The 15,303-nt window shown below is 48.0% G+C and overlaps 1 protein-coding gene across 1 annotated transcript in view; it reads right to left on the reverse strand.

Moving 5' to 3' along the window:
* Positions 1-15,303, reverse strand: part of atp2a3 (ATPase sarcoplasmic/endoplasmic reticulum Ca2+ transporting 3) — a 249,484-nt gene that overhangs the window by 119,053 nt on the left and 115,128 nt on the right. The window contains exon 6 of the mRNA XM_080210950.1: positions 5,482-5,562. Coding sequence (XP_080067076.1) covers positions 5,482-5,562 — 81 coding nt within the window. The remainder of the gene's footprint in view (positions 1-5,481; positions 5,563-15,303) is intronic.

Consider the following 15,303-nt stretch of genomic DNA (forward strand, 5'->3'; position numbering starts at 1 on the left):
ACTGATTTACTCTATGACTGATATCAGGCTAAGTAAAAAGTCTGACAACACCAGGTTTTAGTCCAACCGATTTATTTGATAATATACTCACAAGCTTTCGGGGTTAGCCCCTTCGTCAGGTGAATGGAGAGTTCCGGCCTCAGACAGAGCATATAAAGCACAGACAGTTTACAGATTACTGACGAAGGGGCTAACCCCGAAAGCTGGTGAGTATATCATCAAATAAATCGGTTGGACTAAAACCTGGTGTTGTCAGACTTTTTACTGTGTTTACGCCAGTCCAACGCCAGCATAGCCACATCATGATATCATGCTGACAGGTCTGTGGTTCCTCATTTTCTCACTCCCACCTCTCTTAAATAATGGGGTTATATATTTGCTACTTTCCGATTTACCATTCCAGATTTGATAGAATTTGGAAAGATGATTACTAATGCATCCACCGTCCAGCCAGCCAGCTCTTTCAACACACTGGGATGTGAATCATTAGGGTCCAGGGAACTTGCTGGCTTCCATCTCACTAATCTCTCCAAAACTACTTTTTTTTTTTACAAATACTAATTTCCTTCCATGATGATCCAACAGAATAGCCAGTTCCCTGTTTAGTTCCTCTGCACACTGCTCTAGGGATTTGTCCTCCAATGTATTAGCGCTAATGAGATTTCCCCAGTCTATGTGTAGGTTGAAATCCCCCGTGTATTGCCCTTGTTACAGGCACTTCTCATTTCCTGATTTATCAGTGTCCTACACGGCTGCCTATTGGTACACGATAAATAAATCCCACCAATGGTTACCGCCATTTCTTAGCCCCTAGACTGATTCTACATCTTGTTCTTTTGACCTAAGATCCTCTTTCACATCCCTTATCAGCCCCACCCTTCCTCCTTTTTGCTTGTCCTTCCTAAATATTAAATATCCTTAAATATTGAGTTCCAGCCTTGGTCGCCCATGTCTCAGTTATGGCAATTAGTTCGTACCCATTCACTTCTATCCATGCTACCAATTCATCTGTCTTGTTGCAAATGCTGCTTACATTCTGTATCGTGACTCTATTAGATGCTAGCCTTTGTTTCTGCTGCCTTCCACTTTCATTTATTAATTTTGTGCTTCCCATTATCAGCGTTGTTTCTCTCCTGGGTTCACATTCCCTTGGCAAGTCACTTGGAACCCTATCCAACAGCATGAGAAAATCTCTCTGGGAAGATCATAGAATCCCTACAGTGCAGGAGGCGGCCATTTGACCCATTGAGTCTGCACCGACCACAATCCCACCCAGGCCCTATCCCATTAATTCCATACATTTACCCTAGCTAGCCCCCCCTGACCCTAGGGGGCAACTGTAGCGTGGCCAATCAACCTAACCCGCACATCTCTGGGAGGAAACCCACGCAGGCATGGGGAGAATTTGCAAACCCTACAGACAATGACCCAAGGCAGGAACCGAGCCCAGGTCCCTCTCTCTGTGGGGCAGCAGTGTTAACCACTCTGCCACCGTGCTGCCCCCTCGTCTCCACCTCTCTCTGGCCAAAGAGGGGTCCAGAGGCCCGTGGCCCTCTGTACCAAGGTCAGAGCGAGGGGAGTGCGTTCCCTCTGTAACTCAGAGCTCTGCAATCTCCCCACTGTTTTTCTAAAAGCCACAGGGTTATTAGAGAGGGAGTTCCAGGTGAAGGAACGGCGATATAGTTCCAAGTCAGGATAATGTGCGGCTTGGATGGGAACTTAGAGCTGGCTTCCATTCCCAAGCATCTGCTCCCCTTGTCCTTCCACTGATAAAGATCGCGGTTTTGAAGATGCTGTCAAAACAGCCTTTTGATATTGTTCAAAAGAGTCTGCTCAGTTCCAAATAATTTGATTTTCCTTCATGGCACTTTTAAAAATTGCAATAAGAATGAGCAAAGAAAAGGATTTCAGTTAATTGAAGCGAAGATAATGCAGCTTAACACTTACTGATTTTCAAACATTCAAGCTGCTGTCATTTATTTTCCGCGTGTCAGTAAGATAACAAGCGGCTCCCAGGCTTCAGAAACATGAGGCCATGCCAAACTCTCCGCGCGCCAAGCACTGAGCTCATTATGCAAGTGGCATTATTGGATGTGTTCCTACTGGAAAAAAGGTAATGCGATTCCTAATCTCCCAGCATCCAAAGAAACACCAGGGAACACAGCGCTAGGGAGGAGGCTGTGGGTAGGGTGTTCTGAAGAATGGGGGTGGTGGGGGGGGAAGAAATGGCGACACAAGGATGTTTAAAATCTGGGATCAAAATCAGAACAGCTTCCTCACTCCAGTCAGAGTGGCGTTTGATCCCTGGGAATAAATATATTTAAGTCACGGGTAGATAGGTTTCTGATAGACAGGGGAATTAAGGGTTATGGGGAGAAAGTGGAACTGATCCACTTCAGATCAGCCATGATCTTATTGAATGGCGGGGCAGGCTCGAAGGGGCTAGATGGCCTACTCCTGCTCCTATTTCTTATGTTCTTATGAATGGACTTTCCTTCCTCTGACAACATCAGCCTGCATTCCGGATGACGGTTCCAAATGGCTTCGCTTTGAAGCCATCCAGAAAAGTGTCTTGGAAATGCGGAGTTCCAAGCAGTAACACAGGGCACCGCGACAGTATAGGCGTTGGTTTAAATTTCCCTCTTGGTCGCAGAAAATAAAAGCCTCTTTGTTAACACAACAACGCTGCCTAATAAATCAAAGATGCCCCCCAGTCAGAAATATGGTTAGTTTACTTCGAGTAACATCTCTAGTTTAATTAAAATCCTGGAATCGCTAAGACGTGGATCCGGCCCATTAATTAGCGCAGTTGTCAGACTGATGTTGATAGAGATGTCCACCCTCACATTCCGTCAACAGTACAGTAAAGTTCTGTTCTCTCAGTCTCCAGGCCCTGCATTTCACCAGCCCCAGTTAACAACAAGCGAGCAACACTTTCAGACACTCCCCATTGATATGAAGTTTAGTTGGTCACCGTTGGAGAAGCTTGGTGATGTTACTTTCGCTTCATTTGTCGGTTAGATACTTCCTTGCTAGAGTTGTGATTGGCTGATTACGAGCAAAGTCAACAGAGGCCTGGGATCAGACGGGGAAATCACGTTTCACTGGCATCCTGGCCAAATTCCTTATCCCAACGAACATGACTAAATATACCCATTATCACAGTGTTGTTTGTAGGTTGTGGGCAGACTGGCCCCGATGTTTCCTACATTACAGTGACTTAACTAAAACCCCCTGCCCTTCCGGGGACCATATCCCTCCATTCCCATCCTATTCATGTATCTGTCAACACGCCCCTTAAAAGTCACTACCGTATCCGCTTCCACTACCTCCCCCGGCAGCGAGTTCCAGGCACCCACTACTCTCTGTGTAAAAAATCCACCTCGTACATCTCCTTTAAACCTTGCCCCTCGCACCTTAAACCTGTGCCCCCTTGTAAATATTGACTCTTCCACCCTGGGAAAAAGCTTCTGACTCTCCACTCTTGTCCACGCCTCTCATAGTCTTGTAGACTTCTATCAGGTCTCCCCTCAATCTCCATCGCTCCACTGAAAACAAAACAAGTTTCTCCAACCTCTCCTCGTAGCTAATACCCTCCATACCAGGCAACATCCTGGTAAATCTTTTCTGTACCCTCTCCAAAGCCCCCACATCCTTCTGGTAGTGTGGTGACCAGGATTGAAGACTATATTCCAGTGCAGCCTAACTAAGGTTCTATAAAACTGCAACATGACTTGCCAGTTTTGAAACTTAATGACCCGGCCGATGAAGGCAAGCATTGCCGTAAGCCTTCTTGACTACCTTCTCCACCTGCATTGCCACTTTCAGTGACCTGTGTATCTGTACACCCAGATCCCTCTGTCTACCTCTTCAGTGCTCTTCCATATGCTGTATATTTCATATCTGTATTAGACCTTCCAAAATGCATTATCTCACATTTGTCCGGATTAAACTCAATCTGCCATCTCTCCGCCCAAGTCTCCAACCGATTTATATCCTGCTGTATCCTCTGATGGTCCTCATTGCTATCCACAAATCTACCAACATTTGTGTTGTCCGCAAACTTACTAATCAAACCAGTTACATTTCCCTCCAAATCATTTATGTAAATTACAAACAGCAAAGGTCCCAGCACTGATCCCTGAGGAATGCCACTTGTCACAGCCCTCCATTCAGAAACACACCCTTCCACTGCTACCCTCTGTCTTCTTTGACCGAGCCAGTTTTGTATCCACCTTGCCAGCTCACCTCTGATCCCATGCAACTTCACCTCTGCACCAGTCTGCCATGAGGGACCTTCAGTTCCAGTGTGGGGAATAGGTCCTGTGACCAAATGACCAGCAGCTATATGATCCCAGTAGTGACTCTAAGAGGTTTGAGGGGAGGGGATGGGAAGGGGAGGAGGAAGGGCATGGGGAAATGTGGGGTTGGGAAGAACATGGGAGGGGATGCTCTTTATCGAGATTAGTCCTGTGTTCTTTGCTTTGAGAAAATTCTTACCCATTTGTTATTCAAGCACAAACTCCTCAAAGCTTCAGTGCCTTCACCAGCACCATCACTGCATTGATACAGTCAGCTGCACACGTTTCAAACTGGACATCTGAAAGTGCTTTACAGCCAATGAAATACATTGATGCTAACGGGCAAATGGGGCCTTTAAAGGACAACCCTCTTCATCGGCCACCAGCCTGCCAAATAGAACCTGCCAGGCTGGAGACATTTAGCCCATGGTGGGCAGACGTCCCAGTAGCTCCCCCGTTGCTGGTAAAGCTTGCTGTAATTTGTCTTTAAGAGCTATTAGCACGACATGATCAGAAGGGAAATGTGTCATATGATCCAGTCTTAGTTGCATTTTTGCTTGGAGCAGAGCACATACGCTCAGCTCTGATGTCCTTGAGTTCTACGCCAATGCATAACTGTTCTGTGCCTAGCCTTAATAAATCAATGTACAACACGTTTAGCCAATCCCTTACGAGGGACTGGTGCCTTGTGCCCAAGGTATTATATCAACAACACAACAGTAAAACAACAGTGGGGAATGAGTAGGCTCCAGAAAAGGTGACAACATCTTGTTAATTTTACAACCCTCCACTGCCATCCCGTCTGCCAACTCGCCTCCAGGAGGCCATCAAATCGAACCCAGGGGGGTATGTTGGACTAAGTACAAAAATGACTTGTGTCTCGAGGCATTTCCTTTCTACTTCCTCATCCCTAACAGGGTCAGATACACTTGGCACGAAACGCAGAATGGGTCACTCTGATCCAATACTGAAGTAACAAGGGACCAGCCCAAGGACAGCACTCGGTTAATATAATCAAACTGAGCTGGACCACTGCCCAGGCCACAGGGAAGAAGGTGAAAGGAGTCTGGTCAAAATACTCGGCATTTTCTAAACTATGAAGTGGAACGGTCGCATCTCCAGGGTAACGAACGAGCTCTGGTTTCCGATGAGGCCGTCCGTGTTGTGTGAAGGTTCTCACCTGTCAGGATGGATTGGTCCACTCGGAGGGTGGTCGATTTGATGCTGATGATCCTGATGTCAGCAGGGACTTTATCACCAACTGAGGGAAAAAGAGAAAACATTTCCGATTAAAACCGAGCCGGCGTTGAATAGCCTACGATTTGAAGCAGCTCTCCTGACTGGCGGCTGTTCCCTGCGCAGTATCTGCTCAAAACTGACTGGTTTCTTGTGGAAACCGGAGTGAAACTGGGACGAACATGGAGCCTCGTTTTGAGCCCGACGTATAAAAGGAAGCGCGAAATGGAACCCCCATCCTTGAACTTCAAACCATCCGACAGGAGCTCAGACCCCAGACTGTTCACCACCTCGATCAGCTCAATGAGATTACCTGGTCTGAGGACAGCACCTGCAGGTCTCAATAAATGCCAACTAGGCACGATCATGGTGTACGGTTCCAGAATTGATGCACTGCACCCAATGGCGTACGCACTCCAACCAGACCATACAACAGATTGGTAGATTACAGAGAACACATGGAATCGCCAGTATTACCAAAACATATCAAATAACTTTTCCAGGTTCGTCCTGTCTCAATTAGATAATAATATGAGGGGGGGGGCTCATTCTCGATAATACCTGAGGATGGAGTTTACCATTAACCTTTATCATTCATGTGAGGGATATTTTCATTTTTCCTGCCATTCATTATTCCAAGTAAAGGGATAGGCACTCAGCCAAGACCACTGGTTTGCTCACAACATTGATTGTTGTATTACTTTCAGATCACTTTATTAATTTAACACAACATGTTCCATTTCAAGGAGCTGTTTTGACATGATTCCTGCAACGCTCCGCAAAGTGTCCCTGAACAGAATCCCCCTTACAGCTCACTTCCAACATGACCTTACCTCGGGTATTTTCCTCGGAACTGCATCCTCCCTATCACTGCCCACATCTGATTTACTGTCACGTGTATTAACATACAGTGAAAAGCACTGTTTCCTGCGTGCTACACAGACAAAGCATACCGTCCATAGAGAAGGAAAGGAGAGGGTGCAGAATGTGGTGTTACAGTCATAGCGAGGGTGTAGAGAAAGATCAGCTTAATGCGAGGTGGGTCCGTTCCAGAGTCTGACAGCAGCAGGGAAGAAGCTGTTCTTGAGTCGGTTGGTACGTGACCTCAGACTTTTGTAATTTTTTTTTTCCTGACAGGCATTTCTCACAGCGACTAACCACACAGCCCCTTTGAAGGCATTCAGTGGGCGCTGATCTGGGGCTGCAGCACTGTGCCCTCCAGCAGGTTAACACAGCCCCAGACTGTTTTGCAAGTCGGATGCTTGTGGGGTTGGGAAGCGAGCGGTGCCTTTCACTGCAGCTGTGTGGGCTCAAACGGAACATTGGTCCCAGAGGTGAAAGGACGGTTTGCCAACTTTGCTGACTTCATGCCACCCATAATGCCCAGTGCCCGTGCCAAAGACATCAACATACATTTTCCCCTTTCAACTCTCAGGAAATACGTTCAACGGCAACAAGCAAATCTTTGTGCAGCTGCGCCGTTCTCACTTACACTTCGAATTCGTTGTTCAAATGCTAAACCGTGCCAAAGCAGGTCAGCAAAATACCTCGTTACTCATTCAACGACCAGAACCCGACCAGCGCCAACATCCGGTTTCCCTGTCCCCGTTTCCTCGCTCCGGGGTGGAACTTCCGTAAACAGAATAAAGTGGTCGGCGCGTGGGAACGCCGTTTATTTTCTAGAAAGGGCGCGCGGTCGCTCGCAGAGGCAGGCTTCGGGGTCCTGTCCTCCTGGCCACAGAAACACAAGTGCTTTCTGATGGTGCGGTGGGGGAAGAGCCTGGGGAACGCTGGCAAGGCAGTCGGAACGTGTGTGCAATGTACACAACCGCGAGGAGAGTTTCCTTCAGCGCTCCCTTGGCAGCGATACGAAAAGCCCAGTCACCCAGATTCAAAGCGTCGCTCAAGGTTCACATCTGTCCAGCCTCTGGAAGCTGGGAGGCCTCTGAGGCAAAAAAAATAAAGACACAGGCTGCTGTGTGTGTGTGTGTGTGTGTGTGTGTGTGTGTGTACACTGCGAGTGAGCACCAGGTGGGAGGCAAGTCGATCCAAGCTGTGGGTCCCACCCTTTGGCTTCCCCGGGGCAGGGTCTCACCTATTCACAGAGCAGGGAGGATTCCTTCCGGAGAGGACAAACAGCGACACAGCGGCTGCGGTTCGGCAGCCACATTCCAGAGCCAGCCTCAGGCCCACAAACTTTCCTGTGGTAACCGGGGAAGGTTTGAGCAAGCCGGAAAAAAAAAAGTCAAGCAGACTGCTGGAATATTCCAGAGGCATTAATCCGTGCATTGAAACAGCAGATGGGAACGGCGCATGTTACCTGCTGATCCAGCCAATTGCAACCCTCGCTCAACACCAGAGAAACTCTGACCGAAATCATAAGAAATAGGAGCAGGAGTCGGCCATCTAGCCCCTCGAGCCTGCCCCGCCATTCAATAAGATCATGGCTGATCTGAAGTGGATCAGTTCCACTTTCCCGCCCTCTCCCCATAACCCTTAATTCCCCTGTCTATCAGAAATCTATCTACCCGTGTCTTAAATATATTTAGCGAGGCAGCCTCCACCACTTCAACGGGCAGAGAATTCCAGAGATTCACCACCCTTTGAGTGAAGAAGTTCCTCCTCAACTCTGTTCGAAACTGCCCCCCCCTTTATCTTGAGGCTGTGCCCTCTAGTCCTGCTGTCCTTTCTAAGCGGGAAGAATCTCTCCACCTCTACCCTATCCATCCCCTTCATTATCTTATACGTCTCTATAAGATCCCCCCTCATCCTTCTAAACTCCAACGAGTACAGACCCAGTCTATTCAGTCTCTCTTCATAGTCCAACCCCCTCATCTCTGGTATCAGCCTAGTGAACCTCCTCTGCACTCCCTCCAAGGCCAAAATATCCTTGCGCAAGTACGGCGACCAAAACTGCACACAGTCCTCCAGCTGCGGCTTCACCAGTGCCCTGTACAGTTGCAGCAAGACCTCCCCGCTTTTATATTCTATCCCCCTCGCTATAAAGGCCAGCATCCCATTCGCCTTCCTGATCACCTGCTGCACCTGCAGACTGGGTTTTTAACGATTCATGCACAAGGACCCCCAGATCCCTCTGCACCGTAGCATGCTGCAGCTTTTCTCCCTTTAAATAATAATCCCTCCTACTATTATTTCTTCCAAAGCGGATAACCTCACACTTGCTAACAGGGCCTTTTTGGGTTCTGATGCCTCCCACATTGGCAGCACTGCCTCATGTCCCTCAACACAGTGTAGCCCATCTCCCGGCTGGCCCAGGTGGAAATCTGGGTCAATGCACCTCAAGAGTCGCATCAATTTTATATCTTGCGAGACATTCCAGAGTGCCGTTCCAGCCAACAAATTACTTCTCAAGTGTGGTTAGCGTCGCAATGAAAGAACGATAGCAGTCAATGTGGGCACAGGAAGTGCCCAAAAATAGCAGTGTGTTATTGACTGAGGGTAACCGTTGGCCACAACACCAGGAACCAAGTGTGAAATGGCATCTTTTACACCCACCTGATGGGACCTCCCATTTGACACCTCATCAGAATGGCAGCTCCTCCAAAGGGAGGGGGGGGGGGGTCTCCTACTTAGAGTGACAGCAAAGTCAAGCTTGACCCTTGACCCTGACCTGAGGGCCAAGGGTGTCGAGTCACCGTGATGACAGCATCAAATTGGAAGCAAGCCAGTCACAATGTAATGACGGTTAAAATTGTTTTAACTGAAGGCATTCCAGGAAAGTGACTCAGTCTTGATGATTAGATGGGGAGGAGGTGTACCAGCCTCTCTCTGTTACAACACTGGGCGTCATCAGTGGGCTGCTCCTGAGGTCAAACCAACTGAAAGGTGTGTACTGAACTATCTGGTTGGAACTGGACTGGTTTTCAGGATTCTATCCCGTTGGTGTGAATGTTTTACTAACATTATGACAGCAACACGACAGCTCAGTGACTATCACTGTTTGCTGTGCAGATACATGGATTTGGGCCGGTGTCTGTGGGAGTTTGGCACATTCTCCCCGTGCTTGCGTGGGTTTCCTCCGGGTGCTCCGGTTTCCTCCCACACCCCAAACATGCGCTCTTAGGCTGATTGGTGTAACAAATTGTCCCTAAATTAGTCTTCCCCAATAGGCGTAGACAAAGGTCATGGGTAGAGGAGGGCACTCAATGCTAAAATGTTGGCGCGGGCTCGTTGGGCCGAAGGGCCTGTTTCCCCGTGCTGTGTTGTTCTTTGTTACGACAATCAAACAATTTTGACCATTATCAAGGGTGGAAATATAAGGTGGCACAGTGGTTAGCACTGCTGCCTCACAGTGCCAGGGACCTGGGTATGATTTCCTCCGTGGGTCACCGTCTGTGTGGAGTTTGCACATTCTCCTCGTGTCTGCGTGGGTTTCCTCCGGGTGCTCCGGTTTCCTCCCACAGTCCAAAGATGTGTGGGATCGGTGTATTGGCCGTGCTAAATTGCCCTTTAGTCTCCCGGGATGCCTTGGTTAAAGGGATTAGCGGGGTAAACATGTGGGGTTATGGGGATAGGACCTAGGTGGGACTGCTGTCGGTGCAGACTTGATGGGGCAAATGACCTCCTTCTGCATCATGGGGATTCCATGGTAACACTGATTTTGTAGGTAGCCATGAAAATGCAATTTAAACGGAGAGGAATGTGACAGGACTACTACCGGAACCACGTGCTAGTGAGAGTAGGGATAGGAGGATTAGGCAGATGAATGCCTGGCTTGACAGCTGGTGCAGTGGGCAGGGATTTAGATTTTTGGATCATTGGGATCTTTTCTGGGGAAGAGCTGATCTGTTCAAGAGGCATGGGTTACCCCTGAACTGGAGGGGGACTAAGATCCTGGTGGGGAGATTTGCTAGAGCCACTCAGGATTTAAACTAGTTTGGCAGGGGGGGTGGGATCCAAAGCAGTAGGGAGACGGAAGAGAAGTTTGAGGACAGCACAGGAGTTAAAGAGGGCACATTAAGTAATAAAGGCAGGGTCAGTAATCCTAGTGCCAGACACAGAGCAAGGGAAGTCCGGATTAAACTGCATTTATTTCAATGCAAGAGACCTGACGGGCAAGGCAGATGAACTCAGGGCATGGATGGGTATGTGGGACTGGGATATTATAGCTGTCACTGAAACATGGCTAAGGGAGAGACAGGACCGGCAGCTCAATGTCCCAGGGTACAGATGCTACAGGAAAGATAGAACAGGAGCTAAGACAGGAGGGGGAGTTGCACTTTTGATTAGGGAAAGCATCACGGCCGTATTGAGGGGGGGATATATCCGAGGGTTCGGCCACTGAATCTATATGGGTAGAATTGAGAAATAAGAGGGGGGTAATCACTTTGATAGGGTTGTACTATAGGCCCCCAAATAGTCAGCGGGAAATTGAGCAGCAAATATGTAAGGAGATTCCAGATCGCTCCAAGAAAAATAGGGCGGTAATAGTCGGAGATTTTAACTTTCCCAACATTGACTGGGAGAGCCATAGCATTAGAGGGTTGGATGGAGAGAAATTTGTTGAGTGTATTCAGGAGGAATTTCTCATTCAGTATGTGGATGGCCCGACTAGAGAGGGAGCAACACTTGACCTCCTCTCGGGAAATAAGGAAGGGCAGGTGACAGGAGTGTTAGTGAGGGATCACTTTGGGACCAATGGCCATAATTCCATTGGTTTTAAGATAGCGATGGAGAATGATAGGTCTGGCCCTAAAGTTAAAATTCTAAATTGGGGCATGACAGGTTTTGATGGTATCAGGCAGGAACTTTCAAAAGTTAATTGGGGGAGTCTGTGGGAAGGTAAAGGGACGTCTGGTAAGTGGGAGGCCTTCAGAAGTATGTTAACCAGGGTTCAGTGTGAACACATTGCTCTGAGTGTGAAGGGCAAGGCTGGCAGAAGTCGGGAACCCTGGATATTGAGGTCCTGGACAAGAAGAAGAAGAAAGAGGCACAGGACGTGCGTAGGCAGCTGGGATCAAGTGAATCCCTTGAAGAGTATAGGGGGGTGTAAGAGTAGAATTAAGCGAGAAATCAGGAGGGCAAAAAGGGAACACAAAATTGTTTTAGCAGATAAAGCAAAGGAGAATCCAAAGAGCTTCTACAAATACATAAAGGGCAAAAGAGCAACAAGGGAGAGAGAGTAGGACATCAAGTGTGCAGAGGGGTAATGTTTTCACACAGAGGGTGGAGAATGTCTGGAACAAGCTGCCAGAGGTAGTAGTAGAGGCGGGTACAATTTTATCTTTTAAAAAACATTTAGATAGTTACGTGGGTACAATGGGTATAGAGGGATATGGGCCAAACGTGGGCAATTGGGATTAGCTTAGGGGGTTTCAAAAAAAAAAAGGGCAGCATGGACAAGTTGGGCCGAAGGGCCTGTTTCCATGCGAGAAACCTCTATGACTCTGTGCCAGTAGCAGTAAAGGGAGAGTTCTGAGGGTCCAATATTTAAACCATTAAAGATTAACTCACACAAGTGATCCAGAAGTGGAATGGGGTCACTGGATAATAACCTGGTGCATGAGCCCCCGGCTAAATTATCCCCTTCCCCCCTCACCCCCAAGATCATTGACGGGATTGCTGTAATTTTGGGTATTTACCAAATCTGCTCCAAATTTCCACACCTTCAGTGTTCCCTGTAGTCAGGGGGAACACAACTGCTTTGTGCAGTGGTGACTACAATCACCTGTCAACAACCGTTCCTCCCTTTTCAATGCTAGCTCAGTTTTTAAAATGACAATTCAGGTTATCCCACATCCATTACCCAAACCGCCAAGTCTACATTCCGTACACACACATCATACTAAAACCCTGGAGTAAATCCAGAATCCCTGGCCAATCCAGCTGACACCTGGGGCAGGAATTTTACCGGCACGCCCACCTGAGCGCGAGGCTCGCAGACAGGCATTCTCTGTTGGCCTCGGGCAGGATCTCACAAGCTCCGGGCTGGCAAGGCGGTACAATTCCAGCACAGGTGTGTCAGCCATGTCTGGACGGCAACACCCAGATTCCAGAGGGTGTGGGTTCACGTCTCACCCAAGGATGGAGCTCGGTATCTCAACTGATGAGGCTAGTGCCAAGCTGGTGAAAGTGTCACCTTTCACATGAGACAGTAAACCAAGGTTCAGCCCCCACTCCTGAAAGAGGATTTCTCCCAATCTGTCCCTCAGCCCAGACTGAAAGATTGTCCTGGTGATTTGTCTCACTTGTGTTTGTGGGAGCTGCCGTAACTGAGGGGTGGTAATTATAGGACGGATGTCAGAGGTAGGTTCTTTACTCAGAGGGTGTGGAATGCCCTGCCTGCAGCAGTTGTGGACTCACCAACTTTAAGGGCGTTCAAATGGTCAGTGGATAGGCATATGGATAACATTGGAATAGTTTACCTTATTGAGTTTTTTGAGAAAGTGACCAAAGAGATGGATGGGGGTAAGGCAGTGGACGTGGTGTATATGGATTTTAGTAAGGCGTTTGATAAGGTTCACCATGGTAGGCTTCTGCAGAAAATGCAGATGTATGGGATTGGGGGTGATCTAGGGAATTGGATCAGGAATTGGCTAGCGGATAGGAGACAGAGGGTGGTGGTTGACGGTAAATATTCATCATGGAGTTCGGTTACAAGTGGTGTGCCTCAGGGATCTGTGTTGGGGCCACTGCTGTTTGTGATTTTTATTAATGATCTGGATGAGGGTATAGTTGGGTGGATTAGTAAATTTGCTGATGACACCAAAGTCGGAGGTGTGGTAGATAGTGAGGAAGGGTGTCATAGTTTGCAGGAAGACAGACAGGTTGCAGAGCTGGGCCGAGAGGTGGCGGATGGAGTTTAATGCGGAGAAATGTGAGGTAATTCACTTTGGTAGGAATAACAGATGTGTTAAGTATAGGGCTAACTGGAAGACTTTGAATAGTGTGGAGGAGCAGAGGGATCTAGGTGTATGTGTACATAGATCCCTGAAAGTTGGGAATCAAGTAGATAAGGTTGTTAAGAAGGCATACAGTGTCTTGGCGTTTATTGGTAGGGGGATTGAATTTAGGAGTCGTAGCGTTATGTTGCAACTGTACACAACTCTGGTGCGGCCGCACTTGGAGTATTGTGTGCAGTTCTGGTCCCCACATTACAGGAAGGATGTGGAGGCTTTGGAGAGGGTGCAGAGGAGGTTTACCAGGATGTTGCCTGGTATGGAGGGGAGATCCTATGAGGAGAGGCTGAGGGATTTGGGGTTGTTTTCGCTGGAAAGAAGGCGGCTAAGAGGGGACCTTATTGAAACATATAAGATGATTAGAGGTTTAGATAGGGTGGATAGTGATAGCCTTTTTCCTCGGATGGAAAAATCTAGCACGAGGGGGCATGGCTTTAAACTAAGGGGGGTTAGTTATAGGACAGATGTCAGGGGTAGGTTCTTTACCCAGAGGGTGGTGAGGGATTGGAATGCCCTGCCTGCTGCGGTTGTAAATGCGCCTAGTTTGGGGGCGTTTAAGAGGTCTGTGGACAGGTTTATGGACGAAAAGGGATTGGTTTAGGTTAGTGGGTCATTGTTGTTGTTTTTTTTTAACTGGTCGGTGCAACATCGTGGGCCGAAGGGCCTGTTCTGCGCTGTAATGTTCTATGTTCTAGTTTAGGTTAGAGGGTCATTAGATTGGTTCCACTGGTCGGTGCAACATCGAGGGCCGAAGGGCCTGTACTGCGCTGGAATGTTCTATGCTCTATGTAACACAAACTGGATGCCAGCTTTCCCTACTCTTCAAGAGTGACACACTGCAAATAGTAGCTTACTGAGATTGCTTTGAGATGCCCCAGATAATCCAAAGATGTGCAGGTTAGGTTGATTGGCCGTGCTAAGAAATTGCCCCTTAGTGTCCAGGGATGTGTAGGTTAGAGGGATTAGTGGGTATAATATGTAGGGATATGGGGGTAGGGCCTGGGTGGGATTGTGTTCAGTGCAGACTCGATGGGCCAAAGGGCCTCTTTCTGTACTGTAGGGCTCTATGATTCTAATAAAAGCCAAGTTCCGCACATGAGGACGGCCTCAACCGGGATCCTGGGTTCATGTCGCACTCTCTGTAACCCCCATGACTTGCCTGGGTTTGCAAAACCTCACTTACTGTACTGTCTGGAGACAATACACATCTCTTTAACCTGGGGCTTAATGCTCCTTCCACTCACATTGTCTGCACCTTTAAGACTTGAACAGCAGGTTAGCTGTAAAGACTCACATTCTAATCAGTATTCTGTAAACTGTGTGTGACTTTATATGCCTTTCTCTGATAAGAACCTTCCACGCACCTGATGAAGGAACACCGTTTCCCAAAGCTTGTGGGTTTACTATCAAATAAACTGGTTGGACTCTAAGCTGGTGTAGTCAGGCTTCTTACTGTGATTATTTCCAGGTCAGGTCCAACTCTGTACAAAGACCCACTGAAAGGTTGCTGTTAGTTCTCTGACGTGCACCATCTTGTCTAACTCTTGAAACCGAGTGTCGAATTTCTTTTCCAATCTGTTCAGGTGGTCACAGAACGCATTTGGATGGAGCCCTTTCCGTTTGTTGGATTTTCTCCAGATTTGTGAAGCGCGCAGTAATTTTGTTCTCTCACTGGGAGGCCCACGGACCCAGTTCCATTGCACTGGTCATGTGTGACAAACCTCGTCCCCCCCCCCCGCAGCTCATTGGCTTTTGTACTTACATTCATAAGAAACACTGAATGTAGCAACCATCTGACACCTTACGTCTTGGTTTAAGGAAGGCGATTATTTCAGGCAGATGCAAAA

The sequence above is a fragment of the Carcharhinus amblyrhynchos genome, chromosome 23 (assembly GCF_965287045.1).
Source record: "Carcharhinus amblyrhynchos chromosome 23, sCarAmb.v2.hapA, whole genome shotgun sequence".
Taxonomy (NCBI): domain Eukaryota; kingdom Metazoa; phylum Chordata; class Chondrichthyes; order Carcharhiniformes; family Carcharhinidae; genus Carcharhinus; species Carcharhinus amblyrhynchos.